This window comes from Pagrus pagrus (genome assembly GCF_965226575.1).
Source record: "Pagrus pagrus genome assembly, chromosome: 13".
NCBI lineage: Eukaryota > Metazoa > Chordata > Actinopteri > Spariformes > Sparidae > Pagrus > Pagrus pagrus.
Window position 1 is genome coordinate 21,587,887 of NC_140197.1, and position 20,436 is coordinate 21,608,322.

Consider the following 20,436-nt stretch of genomic DNA (forward strand, 5'->3'; position numbering starts at 1 on the left):
CTTTAGTGCTTCTTACAGTAGCATGACACAAAGTTATTGAAAGACAACATGAGGTTTTCATTTATTTAAAAAATATTTTAATGCACCATTAATAAAGGGTCCAACGCATTAATACAAGAGAAATATTGCAAATAATATTAAAATAATCATCAAATTAAAAGGAAAAACAATAAAAAATAAATGAATGGAAGGTATGTACATGTTTCCTCCTCATGGAGTGAGGAAAAGGAACGACATATTTACAGCTTGAAATCAGTGTGTTTCTACGAGAAACAAACACCTCTACAATATTTACATGTACTTCTTTGATTTTTTTTTTTTCCTTTCATCTTTTTGTCCTGTAGTAAAGAGGGTTGGTTTGTACTGAAAGGCTTTCACCGCAACAAAAAATATCTTACACATTTTTCCTGTTTGGGAGGGAACAAAATAAAGAGTCTTCTGCTAGTTAAAAGTTCAAAATGAAAGTTAAACTTTGGACGGCCATAGCCATATGAAAAACAGAGACAACATGAGGGCCATATACATCTTGCTGTCTGCAGCGTGCCACAAACCTGCTGAGGTTTATCTATAAATACCTTCCACCCATCTACACTGCAAACAGATCGTAAGCATGACATTTGTTTCCCATAAGCTGATTAATGTTTCAGGGAGGGATGTTTTGTGTGGGGGGGAACGAGTCCACACACAAGTCGAATACATACTAATGCATTCTGGAAAGGCCCACAAAACAGTGGAAAAATAATTTTCTAAACTAAACCTCTGAAGAGACTTGAACTAATCAAATAAACGTGCCTTTTAAAAACATTTGTAGCACAGACTAAGTTAAACACTGACCACAGCATTTTTACTAGGGACCTGCGAGAGTTTGGTGGTGATCTTTGCTTTAAGGATTGAGGAAAGAAGAACTTGCACTTCACCGTCTGTTTGAGTAGGAATCTGACATTTGCTGGTTGAAACAAAAAAAAAAAAAGAGAAAACCATGGAAGGAACAACTTAACACATACAGACAGACGGACACAAAGAGAGAGATCCTATTAAACAAACACAAGCTCTGCTCACAAGATGTTTTGGTGACATAGCTATAAACTGGGGGAAAAAAGAAAAATCACGGGCCAATTCTCTGTTGTGCTGATCCTGCAGACAAAAATTCAGCAGCCATGTAAAAATAAAACACATTTAGCTACAACTTAACTGACATATTTTCATGGTGGTTTAAAAACAATAGTTCTAAGGACTATACTTTTATCCAGGCAGAGTGCTATGGCAAATCAGGAGAGTAATGCACAGTGGAGAGGGGAAATAATGTTTTATAGTGGCTGGTGAATCCACTGAGGACAGTGGGTGGGTACACTGAAGCATATTTCACTGTGAGATTCTCACAGCGACTGCAACTAAATACCATCAATAACAGCAATAGTAATATTAATATATAATACTATGAAATGAAATTAAGAAAAAAAAAAGCTCCAAAAGAATCTTCACACTTGGAAATCTTGCATAACTGAAGACCAAATTGATTGAAGTTTGTCAGCTTAAAAGTGCGTCCTTAACAGGCGCTTTTAAAAACCCTGAATTTATCTGATATTCCTGTGCGTCTATGTGCGGATCTGTGTGGGTGGGAGGCTGCAGGGACACTGGAAGAGTGATCCAGGCTGTAGATAATGTGAGCGGACGTAGACATAGAATACCAGTGTTTTTTCAGTTTTCTTCCTTCAAACGGATATTGGCGTTGTGATAGAAAGACCTTTCATGCCAGGCTGTTTGGAACAACTTGGTCACAACCAATTGCCCATTCTAGTTACACAATACTGCCACAGTAGAGTAAAAGGTGAAACGAGACCGCCCTCATTGTTTTCAAATGCCAGGTAACAAAAACCCCACACACACTGGCTTGTGAAACTGCCAAGTGAAAGTAAAATGTGCGTGAAAAGTGCAAGTGTGTGCGTCTCTGTTTCCTGGGTATTCTGAGGACGGCTGGGAAGCCATCCGGAGGAGTGGCAAGGGGGTTTCAGAGGGTGGCTTTGTTTCGAGGTACACTCTGAGGAGGAGGGTGAAACAGGGGGTGTCTGGGTCTGGCTGGCTGTTGGCAAGTGAGGAAGAGAAGTGTGTCCACTAGTTGAGTGTCCCACGGCAATTCTCTGTTCCACACAGGCAGGGGATCTTGTTCTCCTCGAGGGGGAATTTATAGTCGTAGGTGATCTCTTCGTTGACGGCGATGGCCTGCTTCGAGTAGATCACGATCTTTTTCTGGGACTCTATGGTGATTACCTTGGCGTAGCAGTTTGGCTGGAGGAACAAAGTAATGAGAGACTAATGAGTGACAGCACCAGGAATAGAGAACACTATAACCAGCCATATGTAATAGCCTGTTTGCTATAACCCATATCGGTGTTGATTAAATAGGTTTAGACTCACAGTGCAGCAGTGGTTGATGAATCGGGCCAGGTTGCCACATTTGGTGGCATCTATAATTGTGTCGTGGTCCACTCTGAACAAGTAGCTGCTCCCAATGCCCTGCTGTGCGTACCGCTTCTCTCGATTGTCAGCCACCATCTAGAAACATGAGACACAAACATTTGCTCACTGATACTATATTAAAACCCAACCAACTACAACAGACATGCATATAAAAAGGTGCACGAGAAACATTTGATTTAGTGTTATACTTACAGTGCTTTTTATTGTAATGCACCAACAACGCAGGTGTATTATGCAAATGTTGTAGTTGCAACTATATAGAGGCCCGAATGAAATTAATATTTGGACAATTAATGACTGCATGGGATGTCACTGGTTCAGCACAGACTGAAATAGACTTGAAGCAGTACCTGTCTGATGTTTTGACCCACATACTCGATGACCATCTCGTCAGCAGCAATGGGCTCCATGGCGAACAGGCCCCACTCGTGGATCCTACTGCGTCCAAAACGAAGCCTCTTCTTGCGGAACTGCACAAGGACAGACAAAACTCATTGTAACAAAGGTCTTGGTAAACATCTAAAGAGCATGCAGGCCTTACAAGAATATATACTTAAGGTTTTAATGAAACTCCAGCCTGGTCCATGGGACATGTAAGCAGAAAATGCTGATTTAAGTCATTTCTGTTTGAGCGACTATGTGATTTTGTAAGGAGATTCTGACTCTGATAAATAAACTCTTAGTCATCAAGACTATTTCTCCTTTCTGTATGTTCAGCAGAGTTTGGCTTTGCTTAAGACTAGCACAACATTTGCTGTGGATAAACAACAATGGTATGGTGGCAACTAGAGGAGATAGTATTGTTTAGTAAGCAAAGACTTAAGGTTTAATATGTAAAAAAAAAAAAGCAGAAGACAGCAAAATGACGACATTGAGAAATATGATCTCTTATTTCAGAAACAATGCACCTCGGACCAGGACCAGACTGGATTTCATGAAAACAACAAGTATCTGAGTAGGTACATTAGATCCCATGGTTGTTGCTGGCTGTAACCGTACCTTAAGCTGGTTGAGTTTGAGCAGGTCAGAGTCCATGACAGCCGTGGTGCCAATGACAGTGAGGAGGCGGCGCTGCTCTGATCGTCTCTCTGATAGAACCCTGTTAGCTCCCTGGCAGAAAACAGACAGCAGATAGCGTTACAAGGGGGCACAATATCATGTTATCATATGGCCTTGAGCTGGAGAAACACTTTGACCTTAAATCTGTAACAGCCATGTTGGTGTGGATCAAGTTCATTTGGACACCAATTGTTATGAAGATAAGACTCTTGGCCAGATGACAAGAGAAAGGATGAAGGCGAGTTGCAAACATTTCATCACTGCATACAGTTCATTATGGAGCGCAGATCCCCACAAAATGGGGGCAAACTGAGCCAGGTGTTGCAATAACATAGGTTTATCGAAAACTGGGAATCACTGTGACCACAAGAACATAGTAACATAAGATATTAGACTGATGCGTCCAGTTGCAAGAATAGCTGTGAACAAACACACACACACAGACACACACACACACTCATGATCTTCTCCAGGCTTAGGTGTGGCAGATAAGATAAACAAGACATGGAATCTAATATTAAACAAAGGTTGAAGCTAAAACACCACAATGGTAAGATAAATCTCAAACCTATTACAAATCATGAAGAAAGCCCAAATGTATGAATGTGTTTTCCTACTGTTTTAATTTATATTTCTTTGCAAATGAATCCCCTGAAGAGACCCTTACCAATGATGAATATAGCCTCTCAACAATTATTACCTGTTAAGTCAATGGCTGTTACAACATGGTAGGTTGTTGTAGGTAAAAGCTAGCAAATCTCTCAAAGTCATAGAAACAACAACAATGCTAATGACAAGAAAAAAAGATGACCTACATCAACACATATTTTTGCTTTTGTGTGTTTTCAGCTCAGTAGCTGAGGTAGCTTCATGCATGCCAAATATTGTAACAATAAAGTGACTGAATGACGAGAAGGAATGTACCATCCAAAGTTCATATTGGTCAACCTGAAAAGTTGAATAGTTAAAGACTGAGTGCGTACCACAAACATATATTTTGTTCTGAAGCACACCACCAGTCTGTGCTTTGAAAACATTTTCACTGTTTACACCTGCACAGACAGACCACCAAGTAGACCAAACCACATCCCTGCGCACCTGGGAGGCAACAGGTACAGACTGTTTGCAGAACAGAGCTAATACCTTAAAATTGCTGGTCTACTTTGATCAGGGCATCAAAGATGCTGACTGATGTGGTGCTCAGTTACATCTCATTTTGTGCTCAGTCAGTGATATTGTATCACTATAAACACTGAGGCAACACCAAAACAATACGCCCTGGGTGACAAAAATCTGAATTGCGAATGAGAATATAAGCACAGGCAATTCTTTCTCTTCTGCTTTCTCCATGGTGATAAGACACCACACAAAGCCAGAATGGAAAACACATTGCTGGAAAATCCAGCTGTTTACAAATGACCTCAGTGTTCCTACCTTCCCTAACAACTAGGAACAGATAATTTTATCTAAGGAACCACGAATAAATTAAGAAAAGCAAATATGCTGAAAATGAAAGCAGAAAAACAACTTAAAATGGGAAGAAAAAAGTGTCTAAGTGAGAGACAGAAAGAGTGAGTTTAACACCATACACATGACTCAAGGCACACATGTGTAGCGGTGGTTTGGGGTTGAAAATCACTTCATGTTGTCAGGAACAAAAATGTTATTGAATCTGGTGGATTTGGTGAGCAGTTATTAAATGTTGCTCCCTCCAGAAGCTTTCCATAATGTGGGGGATCAGTTTGAATTTGGTTGTTTGATTTAAAGCATGCCGTTTGTAAATTAAATCCAGTGACAGGAGCAAATGGTGATATTGTGAGAGCCTTTAAGACAATGTGCTGTGTGGCTCAGACCACAGACTGCTTCCAAATGTCGCTAAACCAAATGCTGCTAGTTAGTGGTACAGCTTGAGTTTTACTTGTGATGAGGACGATGCTGAATTCCATGGTTTGTTTCTGTTTCTGCACAAGCTCTCCAGCAAATAAGCCTCCCCTCATTGTTTTTTTAATTGTTTCTCGAGGACTCCAAACATCTGTCAGCCATCCGTTTCATTGACGGTTATACTTCAGCAAGTGTCGCACACCAATTTATTTTATATTTGCTTGTAAAATTTGTGCAGACAGGATTTATCCTTAGATTTTCAATAACATGTAACATTTTATCATCCAATAAAAATGACTTCATTTATATAGCACCTTTCTTGCAGAGATGCAGCACAAATTCCTTCACAAAACAGCACCGAGGGGCTTTTCACTTCTACTACTTCCTTCGTTTGGTCAAGACTTTCAGACTTTTAACTTTGAGCCAAATCAAAATTACAGGCGTGAAAGCTCCCCTGGAGCACTGTCCAGATCACACAACACAACCATGGACCAATGAAAAGAGCTAGTCTCAGTCCAGATCACATTGAGCCATGGTTTGGTTTCCTTTTTGGCGTGAAAACATTTTTTTTGGATGGTTTGGACAGACCAAATACAATAAACTCTGGCAGGTTGTCATCAGAACTGGAAAAAGGAAAAATGCAGATCACATAGGTGATGACGACAAGATGTAGCATCAGTGCGCTTGCATAATAACAATGTGAATTCTGATGTTATAATAAACATTTAAAAATGAATGGCAGATAGTATATAGGATTTTCTAAATACCCTAAATTGAAATATAACTCTAGATAGTGTACTTCCAGTTTATTGTATCTGTCTGTCTACTACTGCAGAGACTGTCTGGTTACCATATCCTCAAATTGTGCAAAACATCTCAACACAGATGGTTAAGTTATGACGTTGCAAGCCACATCACTGTTCCAAACATCCATCACCATTCATCTCTAGCCTGCGGAAAAATTGTTATTTAAAAATGGAACCAAATAACTGTGGCCAATTGTCCTCACTTTTATATATTCCTGCCAATTAAACTCCGAAGGGGTTTTATCAAGTATCACATTAACTTTCAACAATAACCATATTCAGCAACCGCTGGACCCCCTGACACTGGACCCCAGCGCAGAGCTGGAGAATATCATTCTTTCCTTAACTTAGTTTATTTGGAAGTACATGAGGACTTCCTGAGAACTTCGCCTGAACTTTCCAAACAATCAAGCCCACCATATTTCCACAGTAACATTCTAAACATCACTGCAAACCTGATTAAGAGGGTTTTAATTATCTAATAATCATGCTTGTCTTTACTTTTAGAGCTTGGCGTCTGGGCTGCATTTTATCCTGCACTCTCAATATTTATTTAAAGACATTTTGTGCAAGCCATTATCAAGATTAATGGTGAATATTAACTCAACAAGCTGAGTCCAAGTAATCCAGCCTGATGATGGCTGGAATCTTGAAACAAATGGACGGACCAAACTTGAAAAGCTCTGCTTTAAGACGATTCTTGTATAGTTTAAAGTTTATATCTTCACTATTTAACTTTATTTGTCTACTGTTTGTCTGATAATGTCAGAACAACAGACCTAAACAGGTTAGTATTTTGAAAATCAATTGGCAAAATCATTGGCGAACCATAGATTCAAGTCCATTGCTGTTACAAACGCCTCTCTAAGAATTATAACGGTGGTAAATAAAAGATATGACTTTACTGCAACAAATGGATAATATTGTCAAAGACTGAAAGTGTGAGCCTACCGAAGTGTCGACATTCTCCACCTCTCGTATGACCTGCTCGGGCAGGTCCAGGTCCAGATAGACATCCTTCTCCTTGCGGCTGATGGCATAGTAGCCCTCACTCCTGGCACAACCGGTCACATGCTCACGAAGCTGTCCGGCTGCGCTCTTCTTCTTACGGCGAGGGTTCGGCAAATTGGTTAGTGCAGCTCAAAGGTCAAGGACAACAGCAGGAAACCACACAGACATATGAAGACATAACACACTTTATCCATTAAAAGACAAAAAAGACTATGTGGGCTACTTATTAATTGAAAAACCATTGATGGTCTGAACATTGGTAATTGGGAGGTAATTTTCATGGCAATCACACACACATATTTAGAGCAGAAGGTAGTCATTGATAAGGATATTAGTGTGGGTGACCCAGTGAGTATCATTGAGCCAGTCAGAACTGTGGTCGTCCTGCAGCAGCTTCTCATAGGTCTTCTTCAGCAACATCAAGTCTTCGCCGTCCAGACCGGAGTTCCAGATGTCATATAGGATGGTCATCTGCTCAAACTCACTGCGGTTGTCGAACTTCAAAGTTAATGGCTGGGGTGCTGGGACAGGTTTTGGCCAGCGCTGGGATGACGTTACCCCTGCCTCCTGCAGAAAGAGGCGCTCACTCTTCCTCAACTCTTCAACCATCTCATCCTCTGTGTCAGAGCTGGACAGTTCCCCAGACTCCAGCTCCTCCACGTCTACATCTTCCTCAGAGTCCTGCGGAGAGGAAGAGGAATATTACTACCAAGTAACAAACGGAGCACAAGTAGGCACAAGCACTAAGGCTGTGTTAACACATCCATTGTTGCCTTCTGGTTTCTAGTCTGTTTAAGGTTCAGTACAAATTTAGTAACAGACTTGGATTTACCAGATTACACGTATATGTATGTATATGTATGTATATATATATATATATATTTGTGTGTGTGTGTATGCATGTTGGGTCATTAACATTAATCTTCATGGTTAACATGAAGAAAACCTTCTGTTTTTTTCTGTTTGAAGCAAATGGCTCAATTAGTTACAATCAGCCTGGCATGCGTGAGGAAAATCTCACTGCACAAGCATGGAAGTTAACAGGTTTAGGCTGTTGGCCAAGTACCCGCCTGACATTAGCTTGAAGTTTTCTCAACACCAACTGAACACATTTCTAAAACACTGAGGCAGCGTCAGTAGGTTGTGTCGATTACATCAGCACACTTATTAGTGTTATGACAGAGAGGAGCACACAGGGACACATCTCTGCTCCAAAAACATCTTCTGTCCATGAACTCCAATTCATCACACAGACAGGATACAATGTTGGCAATATAAATCTTGTCAAGCCAGTTTAAAAACAGTTTTTTACTTTTTTATTATATTAAAATATACTGTAGCTCTGTAACATGTTGATATTCCCATTGATTGATACTTTGATTTAATATTGTTGGGACATTTTGCGGGATCTTTTTTTCCCAGGGGAAAAACCCTGATGGTATTACCATAAAAACATCAGACGTTTACGTGCCACCAACACAGAACTTAAAATTGGACCTGCAGATGAGTCATAAAGTATCTCTATTGTGTCAGCATGTCTGTTGTGACATATTGTTACCTATGACACACTACGTCTACGGTAACAACATCCACGAGCATTTACAGGAACAAACAAGAAGTCCCACGCACCTCTAGTTTCCGCTTCCTCTGTTTCTTGCCCGGCTGCTCCTTCTGTTTTTTTGTGTGAGGAACCTCAACGTTTTCTTTGTCTTTTCTTCTCCTCTTTTTGCTCTTGTCCTTTTCAAGTTCATAACCTTTGCTAACCATGACCTTCTTTGACGATGGAGGTAGACCTGCAGCCTGGCCAGCATCCTCAGACGCACAAAGCACTCCCATTGAAGGTAAGTACTCTCCTGTATCTCCCCTGGATGGTAATGCCTCTCCAATGACCTCCTCTGGTGCTTCAAGCACCCCAGAAATTGTGTTGAGGTCTGCTGGGAGCAAGACAGAGGAGTCTTTGGAGGAAGTCCTTTTGGTACCAGGTGGTACTTGGAGAACAGGGGGTTTGCAGTAGTTGTGCTCCATAAGGACGATTACACACTCTGGGCTCATAACCAGAGCCAGTGACTCTGGTGAGAAGAGATCCTCTTCCATCTTCTGCTCCTCTGCCTCATCAGATGTCTCCGTCTCTTCTGAGTCCCCAGCGTCAGGGTCCATTTTCAGGGCTACATCAGCCAACACAGACAGATCAGTGGTTGAAGCTGAGGCCAGCTGCAGTAGGCTTGATGCCCCCAGCTGCTCCCTAAGTCTCAACCTCTGCTCACTTTCTTCCTCATCATCTTCCTCTCTAAGTGAGTGACAGGAAGAAGCAGACAAGCTGGTCGTCCGCGGCCTGCCTCTGGACCGTTTGTTGACAGGAGGTGGAGGAGGGGCCTCCTCGAAGGCCATTCTGCACATAGAGGCATGGTCCAATGGCAGGTTCTGCACAGTGCGGCACACCATGACAGGAGGGCCGGGAGATTTGGGGGAGTCTTTGCCTGCACCCCTTTTTCCAGGGGATTTGACAGGGGTGGTCTGAGGAGAAACGGGTGGTCCCTTTTTGGACTCTTCGGAATCTTGGGTTCGTCCAGGCGGGGGCACAATGAGGGCATTGCCTTCACCTGGTTTGGAGGCAAAGGGGAGCAGTTGGATGCCCAAAGTGGGACGAGCTGATGGGGTTGACGCAGCAGTGGCAGGGGAGTCTGTAGTCTTGCTAGGGGAAAGGAGAAGAGATTCACCCGCCACTTGTGAGGGAGATGGAGATAGCGGCGCGGTTGGCGGCTGCGTTTTGCTGTCGTTCTCGCCTGTGGAGAAAGAGACAGTCTTCCTGCGTTTCTTGAGAGGGGGCACAAGGACAACAGGGGATGAAGGACGTGGGTATGGGGGCGAAGGAGGACGCTTGGTCGGTGCTGCTGTTGCATCTGCCTTGCTGTCCTTGGCTTCACCTGAGAGAAAATGACAGTTTTGAAAGACTGATTCACAGATTTTTTAATTGCTGCACTATTTTTAAAGCTGTAAAGCAGCTACAGCCACATTCCAAAGAGTGTATTGTAGTTAATGATGTTGACAATAGCTTTTGACTCACCTGTTTTGACCTCTGTCTTTGGAACAGCAGCAGCATTATTTTCCCTGAGAAAAACAGAAGAACATTTTTTTAACCAGCCATAATGAGAATCACATATGATTATGTAACTTTGACAGAATGTGTTCAACAGGTTAGATCTCTTCAGCCACGCTCTAAGACATGGAACAAACAACGACATGGAAAAAGCACAGAATTTCACACTTCATACCTGTCATCCTCCTTCTCAGTTGTGCTGTCCATGGTTGACTCATCCATGCTGTCGAGCCCATCACTATCAGCCCTCTCTCCTTCCTCTTCATCTTCAGAAGAAGATGAAGATGAAGATCCTGAAGAGGAAGAGCCCTCAGATGACGAGGAGAGGCTCTCATCATCACTATCAGCACTAAGGGCATCGTCTAAAAGAAGAGAATTTGGTATCATTTCTGCCTTGACTTAAAGTAAACATAAACAAAGACATAGTAAGAACATTACAAGTTGTCATTTACCATCAGACTCCTTCTCGCTTTCCTCTTCATCCTCCTACAAATAAAAAAGGCTTTAGTTACAACACTAAAAGATCACAGTGAAATGCTGCCATCTAGCAATCAGTAAGAGTAAGAGCATGATGTTAACACAAAGCAAAAGAAAAATCCAGCACCTTACATGCCATATGAATCAAACATTCAAATTAATTAATAATTAATACATTTTCAAAAAGGACTTACTTATGTACCCAACTTGTACGTGTGCTTTATCTTTAGTTTATTTTGCATTGTATTGTTTGCTTTAAAAACAAACACACAAAAATAATTTAAAAAACTACACACCTTTTCACTCGAGGAGCCGTCAGACGTTTCTTCTCCCTCGCTACCAAGCTCCCAAGGTTTACGACTTCTTGGCTTCTTTTTCCTCCTCTTGTTGTCCCTTTCTGCTCCACGCCGGTCTGCCTCAGGCATTCTCCCCTCAGCAGCTGGAAACAAGACAACAGTGTAAGAGGTATATGCAGCAGAACTATGAACTCAACCATCCATTTAAGATTTTCAATATAGGCAAACCTTCATCATCCTCGTCTGGTGGGGTTGAGGGTCGCGGCCTTTTCATGTCTCCCTCTTCAAACTCGAGAGGTTCTTTCCTCTTCACCTGAACAATTTGGCATCAACAATTTTTTTTTAGAAACCAACAGACACAGTCAAGAAAGTACTTCAATAGTTCTGGCAAATTTTGACAACTATGATGAACTTATATCACAAAATCTGACACAATACACATATATATATCTCCCATATTTTGGACTATATCCATATATGATTACATTACATACACAAAACATATGATTAATTGTGCTGCAGTCCTGGCAGTGCCTTTAGGACTGTAAGTATCTAAAATTTTAATCTGCACCCACTACTGTTAGGGAATGTCTTCTTTTAAAATGCAAAGTAAATAACATTGGTTCCAACTGAAGGTATGCAATGATGAGGACACATTTACTGATTGATAAAATTGACACTCGCCAGTGTATATGTAATTGAATGTGTATATGTAGGTATTTTAATTTTTCAAATCTGAGGGTGAGCTGTCAAACATGGATATACAGGCCAAGATCTGCCACAGTGTGGTGCTTTTACCTTGAAGGAAGGCAGCCGTAGTGCTCCTCGGAGAGAAAATCCCTCCACACCACCACTCTTTGCCCAATCCACAAGAGACGTGAGAGGCTCCCGAGGACGGTTGACTTTCTCCTCTTTTTTCTCATCGTCCCGTAAGGCAGACACCCCCCTTACCATTGTCTGGAAAGGCTAGAAGCGGAAAATATTTACAATTTAAAATTTGTATTCCCCTTTTGTATTTCACATTATAACAATAATCCCTGATCAATATGGTCAAGAGTGACAGCTTTGGAAAGCAAAACATCCTCTTGCTAGGCCTTTCCCTATCTTTAATCTTTTTAAACTGAATATGGAGAAAGCCAAATTTGTAGCAACACTGCACATAGATCATACAATCTGCTTGAAGCAAAGGACATTTTCAAAGAGATTTAGTCTATTTAGTCCGTTTTTAGTCCGTTTTCTTACCTCACACAAGAAACACAGTAGCAAGCCTAAAAACCAAGACAATGCCAGCATTGTTGCGATTACTCTTCCTTACCTTGGCCTTAGTCTCTTTCCTCTCCCACCACTCGTCAAAGGTTGCAAAGGCAACGTTCTCCACCATTTTGCGGTTCAGGTCCCTCTGCATGATGTTTTTCATTTCCTGGATCAGAGCGGCCAGGACCATCTGCACTGTGGCTTCATTCGGATTCTCAGCCAGTATGGGCATTGCCTCCCCAGGAGCCCTGTACTCATCTCCATCCCCGGGCAGCATGGTGCCATAGCCAGGTGGAGGCATGTAAGAGGGGTACTGTGGTGGTAAGACGTGTGGCGGCCAGCCAGAATGGGGAGGCGGGATGCCATGGTGTGGAAGGGGGGGTATCTGAGTGCTGTGGGGGTCAGGGTAAGGGTATGGCATGTGAGGGGGCATGTAGCGGTGGTCCTGGTCGTAATGAGAGCCCGCCCCGCTCCCCTCTTGGTCCATGTAGGGATGGTGTGTATGGGGTGGTGGCATAGAGTGGAGATGGTATGAGGTGTAGTCTGCAGTGGCTGCCTCACCAGGGCCTGGGGTGCCGTTGGATGACGACATACGCATCTGGTGTAAGCGACTTAGCATGTGGGTCTGCATTTGGAAGGACATAGGAGCTCCACCGCTGTATTGGTTCATCAGCTCCATGGAGGTGGCATAGTCATACATGTGGTGGGGCATGGGAGGAGGATACTCGGGGTGCAGCTCCATGTGGGGAAGGGGAGGGATCCCTGGGGGAGGTGGGGGCTGGAGGGAGTAACCAGGGGGAGGTGGAGGAGGCAAATGAGGAGGGTAGGAAGGTATGGGAGGGTGCATGGAGGTGCCAAAGTGCTGTGCAGAGTCAGAAATGGGTGGGGGTGAAGATGAAGGGTCTGTTGTTTGTGAAGGCATGGCAGCCTGGGATGAAGACGGAGAGGAACCTGAGGTGACTGAGGGCTGGTGGGTCGTCACCGTTGTTATGGTAGTCGTCTCCTCCTCCTCGTCTGAGATCTCCATGTCTTCCCCGGAGGAATGAGGAGAGGACTGAAAAAAAAAAAAAAACAACAGAATTGACTGTTTTAAGTTGGGAAGCCACACGCTTTTAAAAGTGGAGCTGCAGAGATAAATCACAACCTCAGAGTTTAGTGTGCGAACATAGCATATTAATGCTATGCTTACTTACTCCCATGTGTACTTAACATGTAATTTCTTTTCGCTTTGTTTTTCTTCTTTTGCACCAAAAAAGTCCTTCGTTTGCAGACGTTTTAATAATAATGAAAATCACTTTTCCATTTACAAAAATGTTCATATTTAAAATACTAGAATATTTTTACAGTTTTTTTATATTTTGGGTTGCTTTGACCAAAGTAATAAGCTGCCTACAAACATCCAGTGTTACAGGCCACAGCGAAAAATATCAGCATTTTTTAGAACGATTTGTCAAGTCAACTCGAGCTGCATCAATTAACCAATTAGTTGTCAACTATTGCATTAATCGCCAACCATTCTGAAAATCAACGAATTGGTCTAAGTCACTTTGGGAGACAATAAACAACATTTTATAGATTAATCAACAATGAAAATAATCGTTAGTTGCAGCCCTACTGACAACCATGACACTTGGGACCCAACAGTCCGAACCCTGTAGTTTTATTTACGTGCTGCTGATCTTACCTGACTTTGTCCATTGTAAGGTGGTGTGTGCGCTCCTGTCCTGCTGCGTGTATCAGCAGATGCAGCCTGTGAAGACTCCTCCTGCAAAGCTCCAGTCCCAGTGAGTCCAACCTGGGGCTGGGGTTCCTCTGGTGGCAGGATGTGGGAGGAGTAGGTGGAAGAGGATGGTGTAGTTGCTGTAAGTACAGTGGGACTCTTCCTACCTTCTCCCCCCTTTCCCCGTTTCCTTCCTCTGTGTCCATCCCTGTCTCTTTCCCCTTTTCTCCTGTGGTCCTTCTCCCCATTGTCTCCCACCTGATTACCACTTGTGTGCTCTCCTGCTACATCACCCGACCCACCTCTTCGCTCTCCTCCATCCCCCCGCGTGCCCCTCTGCTTCTCCTCTTTCCTATCTTCCTCATCTTCTTCGTCAGAGGCAAGGAAAGAAAATTTAGCCTTTTGTTCCTTTAGGAGCATCTCAATACGAGAGTCAAGGCTGCTGCTGTGGTAGACGAATGGTAAACTCTCATTGGTGGAATCTGGCTCTGGGGAGGAGGAGTCACGTTGAGGGGGTGGTGGGGAGCAGGAGGAGGTGGGAAGATGGTGTGGGAGGGAGGTAGAGGAAGGGGAGGTAGAGGAGGAAGCGATGGAGGGCTGGGGTGGAGAGGAAGGTGGCGGCGTCTTTGGCGGTACGGGTGGAGTGCTGGGACGGCGCTTAGGTTTTGTCCACTGCTCTTCGCGGACAGGACTATCCTGGTTGAAGTCCAGTGTTCCAAGTGTCTCAGCTACAGCCGCTGCAATGACTGAGGCTGGCGGGAGGGGAGGTGGCGGTGGAGGAGGTGGTGGCAGAGCACTGTGATGACCAGCGTGGTAGTCTTTTTCAGCACCCACTGAAGGCAGAGAGCCCCTCTCTGACAAGCCTGTGCCCCCGAGACGGGTGGAAACGTCCAATCCCTGAGGAGGGGCTGGGGCAGGCTCTTTGGAGGAGGAGTATGCGGAGTAAGATGAGGGGGGAGGAGACATGCTGTTTGAGGAAGAGCGGTAAGAATTGGAATTGTATCTGGGGTCAGAGCTGTTGGAGTAGTCACTGTCTCGGTCTCTGTCTCTATCCCGGTCTCTGTCTCGATCTCTATCTCGGTCCCTGTCGCGGTCATGGCTGCTCCTTCTGCGGCTGCTGCTGCCATGGTGGTTGTGAGAATGGTGGTGGTTGCGGTGTCTCTGGTGGCTGTGTTCACCTGATCGAGAGCCCAGGCTGTCTCGCCGGTACCCCCTGTCGTCCCTGCGTTCTGAGTGGTGATGGGAATGATGGGAATGGTACTTTGAGGAAGAGTTTGTGTCTTGCTGGTGGTGGTACGATGACCTTCTGGAGCCAATAGCCCCTGGCCCGTAGCGGCCCCCTGAGTCTCTGTCCCGGTCCCGCTCCCTGTCTGACATTGGGGGCTGATCATACTGGGTGGCAAGAGGTGGTGGAGGCATTGTGGAGTGGTGCGCTATGTGTGGCCCAGGCCCTCCAGCACTGGGGTATGGGGGGTAGCACGGCGGCTCGTTGGGACGGTATGATGGGGTTGGGGGATACATCGGGCGACCTCGATGATACACTGAAGGTTCTTGCGCATCCTCAGAGTATCGAGACACTTTGTATCCTCCGACAGTAGATGAGACTGCGGAAGACGAGGAAGAAGAAGGTAGCATGTCCTGGGGAGGGTAGCCACTGCCCAAAGTGCCAGTGTTGTAGCCAGTATGCCTGCAAGACAAAAATGTAGTAGATTTTGAATTATCATTATTTTTGGACTGAAGCATGATTGACACTCACAATAATGCAACATCAGAATTTGATTCCTGCTCTTCTACAAACTACCTGTGCCACTACTGCCAGTTTGCTAAAGAAATCGTTTCTAAGCTTTGACTGAAGGATCTGAATTTGCCTCATGATAATGACAGTAGCAAGGCAAAGGTAAAACTCTGATGTGAAACTCTCTATAAGCTAAACAGCAATGACTGACCTGTTGCCGCTGTAGCCGGAGTCTTGTGAGAAAGGGGTCCCAGATCTGGAGCTGTAAGGTGTTCCTCCACCTCCCTGAGATGATGCAGAGGGAGGCGTATCCAGACGCTGATCGCTGTACCCAGTATCGGCAGAGCAAGGGGTGACGCTACCTGATGTGAGGGCTTGGACACCAGCTGCCAAAACCGCAAGCTCACTGGAGAGCCTCCGCCTGATTTCTGATGACTGTGCAGCAAAATGAAATTGAAATTTTGAAATCAAGCAAGTTTGATTCACTCTATGATTCTGCTGAATTTGATTCAGAGTGTGTGCAAGCAATGACTTATAATAATAATAATAATAATGATGATGCTGCAAAAACACTTAAAATTCATTCACAATTCAGCTATTTGATCATTAAATGAGTGAAGTGACAATACCGTGTCAGGCTGTGGCTGTGGCGTTGGCTGCGTTGGGGCCTGAGGCTGGACCCTGTCCGTCAAAGCCTTGCCTCCCAGGGGCACAGTCTGAGGAGTGTAGGACCCGTTCACTATCAGGTCATAATACTTCTGCCTCTGCTGGCCTGGGTAAAAAAACGGAAGGCACAGAAAAATAAATGAATGCTTTGAAATGAGATCATCAACGACACAAATGGCATCTACTTATAATGAGGTTTCAAAGACAAACTCCATTAGGTTTTTACAGCCTCCACCAAGAGTCAGCTAATCTGTTTTATTTGTCTCATTTGCTTTTAGGACTGTCTGTTAGTTAGCAGGACATCTCAAAAACATGGTAACAGATTTTTGTTTAATTATGTGGGAAATTGGGGCGTAGAACAAGTGAGTAACTTTGTTATATCTGGGATAAAGGTGCAGATAGAGGAACTGAAAAATGGGATTTTGTTTTAGACACCATCAGTATTTTCTCATTAACTACATCTCTTTCTTGAATTAAATAAAGAGCTTACGTACAAAGTCTATCTCCCAATGGTGCTTCACTGTGTGTATTACTATGTATTAAGACGTGTATACAGATTGTAAAATGTGGAGGATTTGTCTTTTTAAACTTAATATTAATGTTTCAATTTGTGTTGAGGGGAACGAGTGCGTTAATGTGTTTTAGCTTACCTTTTATATCCAGTTGAGCATGAATGATGTTACCCATGACAGAAGTATTGTGCAGTTGCTTGACTGTGTCCTTGGCTCCTCTGGTGCTGGTAAACAACACTCTGGCCAGGCCCAAGTGCTTCCTAGTCTTGGGGTGAAACAGGATTTCCATCTCCTCCACCTCACCAAACTTGGCACACATTTCTGCCAAAAAGGGCTCCTTGATGTTGTCATTAAGTCTAGCAAAGGTCACCTCCTTGAGGGGTATGGGACCCACATAGAACTCATCGAGCTGCGAAGAAAATCGGCAAAATCAGCGAGAAGAATTTTTCATTCCTAAAGATGAAGCTACTGTGTTGGGTGAGATTAATGTTGACCGCCTATTCTCACCTTAAACTTCGGCACTGGCAGGGACAGCTCTGTATACCTGGACCATAGTCTCCGGGGTCTCGGGTCCCGCAGTTCACCCACGGGAGGAAATCCAGAGTCCTGGGATAATTACACAGGTTGCAGCTCAATGATACATTTCAAGGCACACACATAACAGACTGGAGAAAAGTGAACTTCAACTCACTGGCACACTGAAATGCACTCCATCATATCTGTAGATTTTCTGTGTGACCCGCCTTATGGCTGGGTCCTGGACGAGTTTGTAGCTCTTCCACTGCAAACTGACAGCTTTTTGTGAATCTGCCCCACCGTCTGGATCCATCCTACAACTGAATGTCAAAAGGGAAACCATGATTTCAGACATTGCAGCAGCTGCAGTTTGGGGACAAAGCCTCAGCAGAGCAGTCACCACGAGAAGCGAAGATTTGACAAATTATAAGCAGGATAGAGAAATACTGATCTGAAATGCTGCAGTAATTACAGCCAAAGTATATTCGGCCGCTGGCAGTAGGTACACTGATAACGTAACTGAACGTGCAGCTGCGTCACATCAGTTAGCCAACTTTTTCTGATCAATGCCTGCTAATAGTAATCTTGAAGACACTAAGACAAAAAAATAATTAAACGGGATAATAACCAGGACGTTTCTAGCCTCGAGTAAGATGCTGCGTGCTGTCAAAACAATGACCAGCGTTACGTCACTGAGCAGTTAGTTCAGCTAGCAACCTGCTAGCTGCACCAACAAAATGCTAAGAAACTGCATTCTCCAGCGTCAAGACAGAGTTCACGATACATGCAGATGAAACCGGGTTCCGAGCGGTTCCACATGAACCACATCATCGGTAGCTACTGCGTTAGATAACGCCAACTGATGTTAAATTACTTATGCCTTCTCGCTTTAGCTAGGGCAAGTTAACGCTGCCGCTGGCTAATGCTAACTAGCAAGAACATCAAGTTAGGAGTCAAACTCTGATCTTATTGACCCTCCGCTCACATCGCTAACAATTTATCCGTGACATTCATGTTATGCACCTATCTTTTAGGCTCTACCTGCTTGTTTTGCCTCCAGTTCGCCTAAATTCAGACCTCACCTCTTCAAGACCTACTGCCCGCTCATCCGAGAGTAGCAACCCGCCGCTACAGTGTAGGCAGCTACAGCCAGGCCCGGGAGACGAACAAGAAAAACACTGAGCCCCTAACAGAAAAGGGACGTCTCCGATTTTGCGCCAAAGCAAATCTGATGAGCTAAAATGATGTCGCTATCATTCCGGTAGTTAGCCAAGGCAACAACAAGCCTCCCCGAGCGGTGAAGCCATTGTTTTCGCTTTAAAATCCCTGTATTGTGGAGCGAGCCGCCATCGCGTAACCAACCTGAAAGCCTCGCCTGTTCTCCATCAGTTATGCGAATGCAGCCTACGAGTGCGGATCCGCACTTTCGTCAATACAGATAACTAAATTAAAAAATACGGAACACAGGCGTAGAAAATTCAAATGTAATTAACTGAATATATTTTAATATAATGAACGACTCAATTCTTTATCAACGGTCATTTTTTTACAGTTGAAAAAATATATTTGAATCTGCTTATGCAAATCCAAGCACAGCAAAATTATAATTGCGCCCCCTAAAGGCCGAACAGTGAAACTCAGCTAACGCAAATTAATGATACATTTGATTACATTCCTGGACCCAATGTGAATAAAAATAATAGTACTAATAATAAAAATAATAGTACTACTACTACTACTACTACTAATAATAATAATAATAATAATAATAATAATAATAATAATAATAGTAAATATGTATTTGGTGTGGTGAGTACAGAATAAAGTTCACAGATTTATTTAAAGCCAATCAAATGTTTGATATTATATGATATATAGAGAATATAAATATTATGTGTTATGCTTGAAAGGTTCTGTAAGTATCAAAAGCAAAAGTACTCATCAGGCAGTGAAATGGCTCGTGAATGGGTTTATTTGTGTATTTGCTTATTTATATTTTAGTATGGGATTAAAAAACTGATGTGCAAACATGTAAAATAAATGTAGCAGATCTAAGAGGACTCAAGGACTTAACAATTAACAAATACATTTACCTTGTACCTTGTATGTAAGCAGCATTTTAATGTCATAGCTGGTCAAGGTGAACCATAACAAGTTATCCTATTTTATAAACTGATCATAGGTTTTGTATATTTGATCTGAAGTACTTAAGAAGCTGTCAGAAGCTGACCCAAAATAAACATCTCTAGAGACAGTGTTTCAATGGCCTACATTGTGCACCATTAATGAATAAACACGACGATGTATTGCTCGGAAGATTAATTTTGTGCTTAAATATGCACATTTGAGTCGTACAGAATAGATCTTTCAGAAAATAACAAAAAATGTCACAATCTAAGCTCTCACTAGTCAAAACAACTGTATTTTCACAAAAAAAGTGCCATTAAATTGACTAATCGGTTATAGAAACTCAGCATTTTTCCTCTTTGACCTTGTTATATTATTTACTTACATCAGAAAACAACCAGCGTGAACCACATAGGGAAACTGAATGAAGTGTATACACCAGATATGGATAATTTGGGTATGATGATGCAATAAATCAAGCATACAGAATAAAGACAAATCCAATGACATACTGGTCAACCTATGTCTGCAAAATCCAGATTTATGGAAGTACGCCGAAGTGAGTCATCTGCAATGTTGGGCCTCCATACTACGAAGGATGGACGCTATCGTTGTGAGCAATTTAAACATAATCCCACTCAGTAGCTCTGCATTATTGTTGAGAAGCTGTCACCATATTTATGGGTTTTATATTACATGATTGCATTACATTTTCAGATAGTGTGGACAAAAGGCAGAAGATTGCCCAACAGATATTACAGGTTTGGTCATATCCATACTTACATTTGGATACACAGTCAT

The 20,436-nt window shown here is 43.1% G+C and overlaps 1 protein-coding gene across 2 annotated transcripts; it reads right to left on the reverse strand.

Annotated features, from left to right (window-relative positions):
• Positions 1–49: 49 nt before the first annotated feature.
• On the reverse strand, positions 50–18,956 carry setd1a (SET domain containing 1A, histone lysine methyltransferase). 2 transcript variants are annotated; one of them, XM_084371873.1, is made up of 21 exons: positions 18,871–18,956; positions 17,684–17,828; positions 17,500–17,598; positions 17,131–17,401; positions 16,444–16,586; positions 16,026–16,249; positions 14,044–15,766; positions 12,421–13,413; positions 11,904–12,071; positions 11,334–11,418; positions 11,106–11,248; positions 10,785–10,818; positions 10,508–10,694; positions 10,300–10,343; positions 8,865–10,159; positions 7,568–7,916; positions 7,176–7,357; positions 3,478–3,588; positions 2,829–2,948; positions 2,416–2,553; positions 50–2,286 (listed from the first exon to the last, which is right to left on the reverse strand). In XM_084371873.1, the coding sequence occupies exons 2-21, from the start codon at positions 17,819–17,821 to the stop codon at positions 2,113–2,115; spliced, it is 6,621 nt and encodes a 2,206-aa protein (XP_084227999.1). In that variant the 5' UTR covers positions 17,822–17,828; positions 18,871–18,956; the 3' UTR covers positions 50–2,112. The 2 variants fall into 2 exon arrangements, with proteins under 2 accessions (XP_084227999.1, XP_084227998.1); XM_084371872.1 differs by lacking the exon at positions 18,871–18,956 and adding an exon at positions 18,591–18,864.
• Between the last annotated feature and the right edge of the window lie 1,480 nt (positions 18,957–20,436).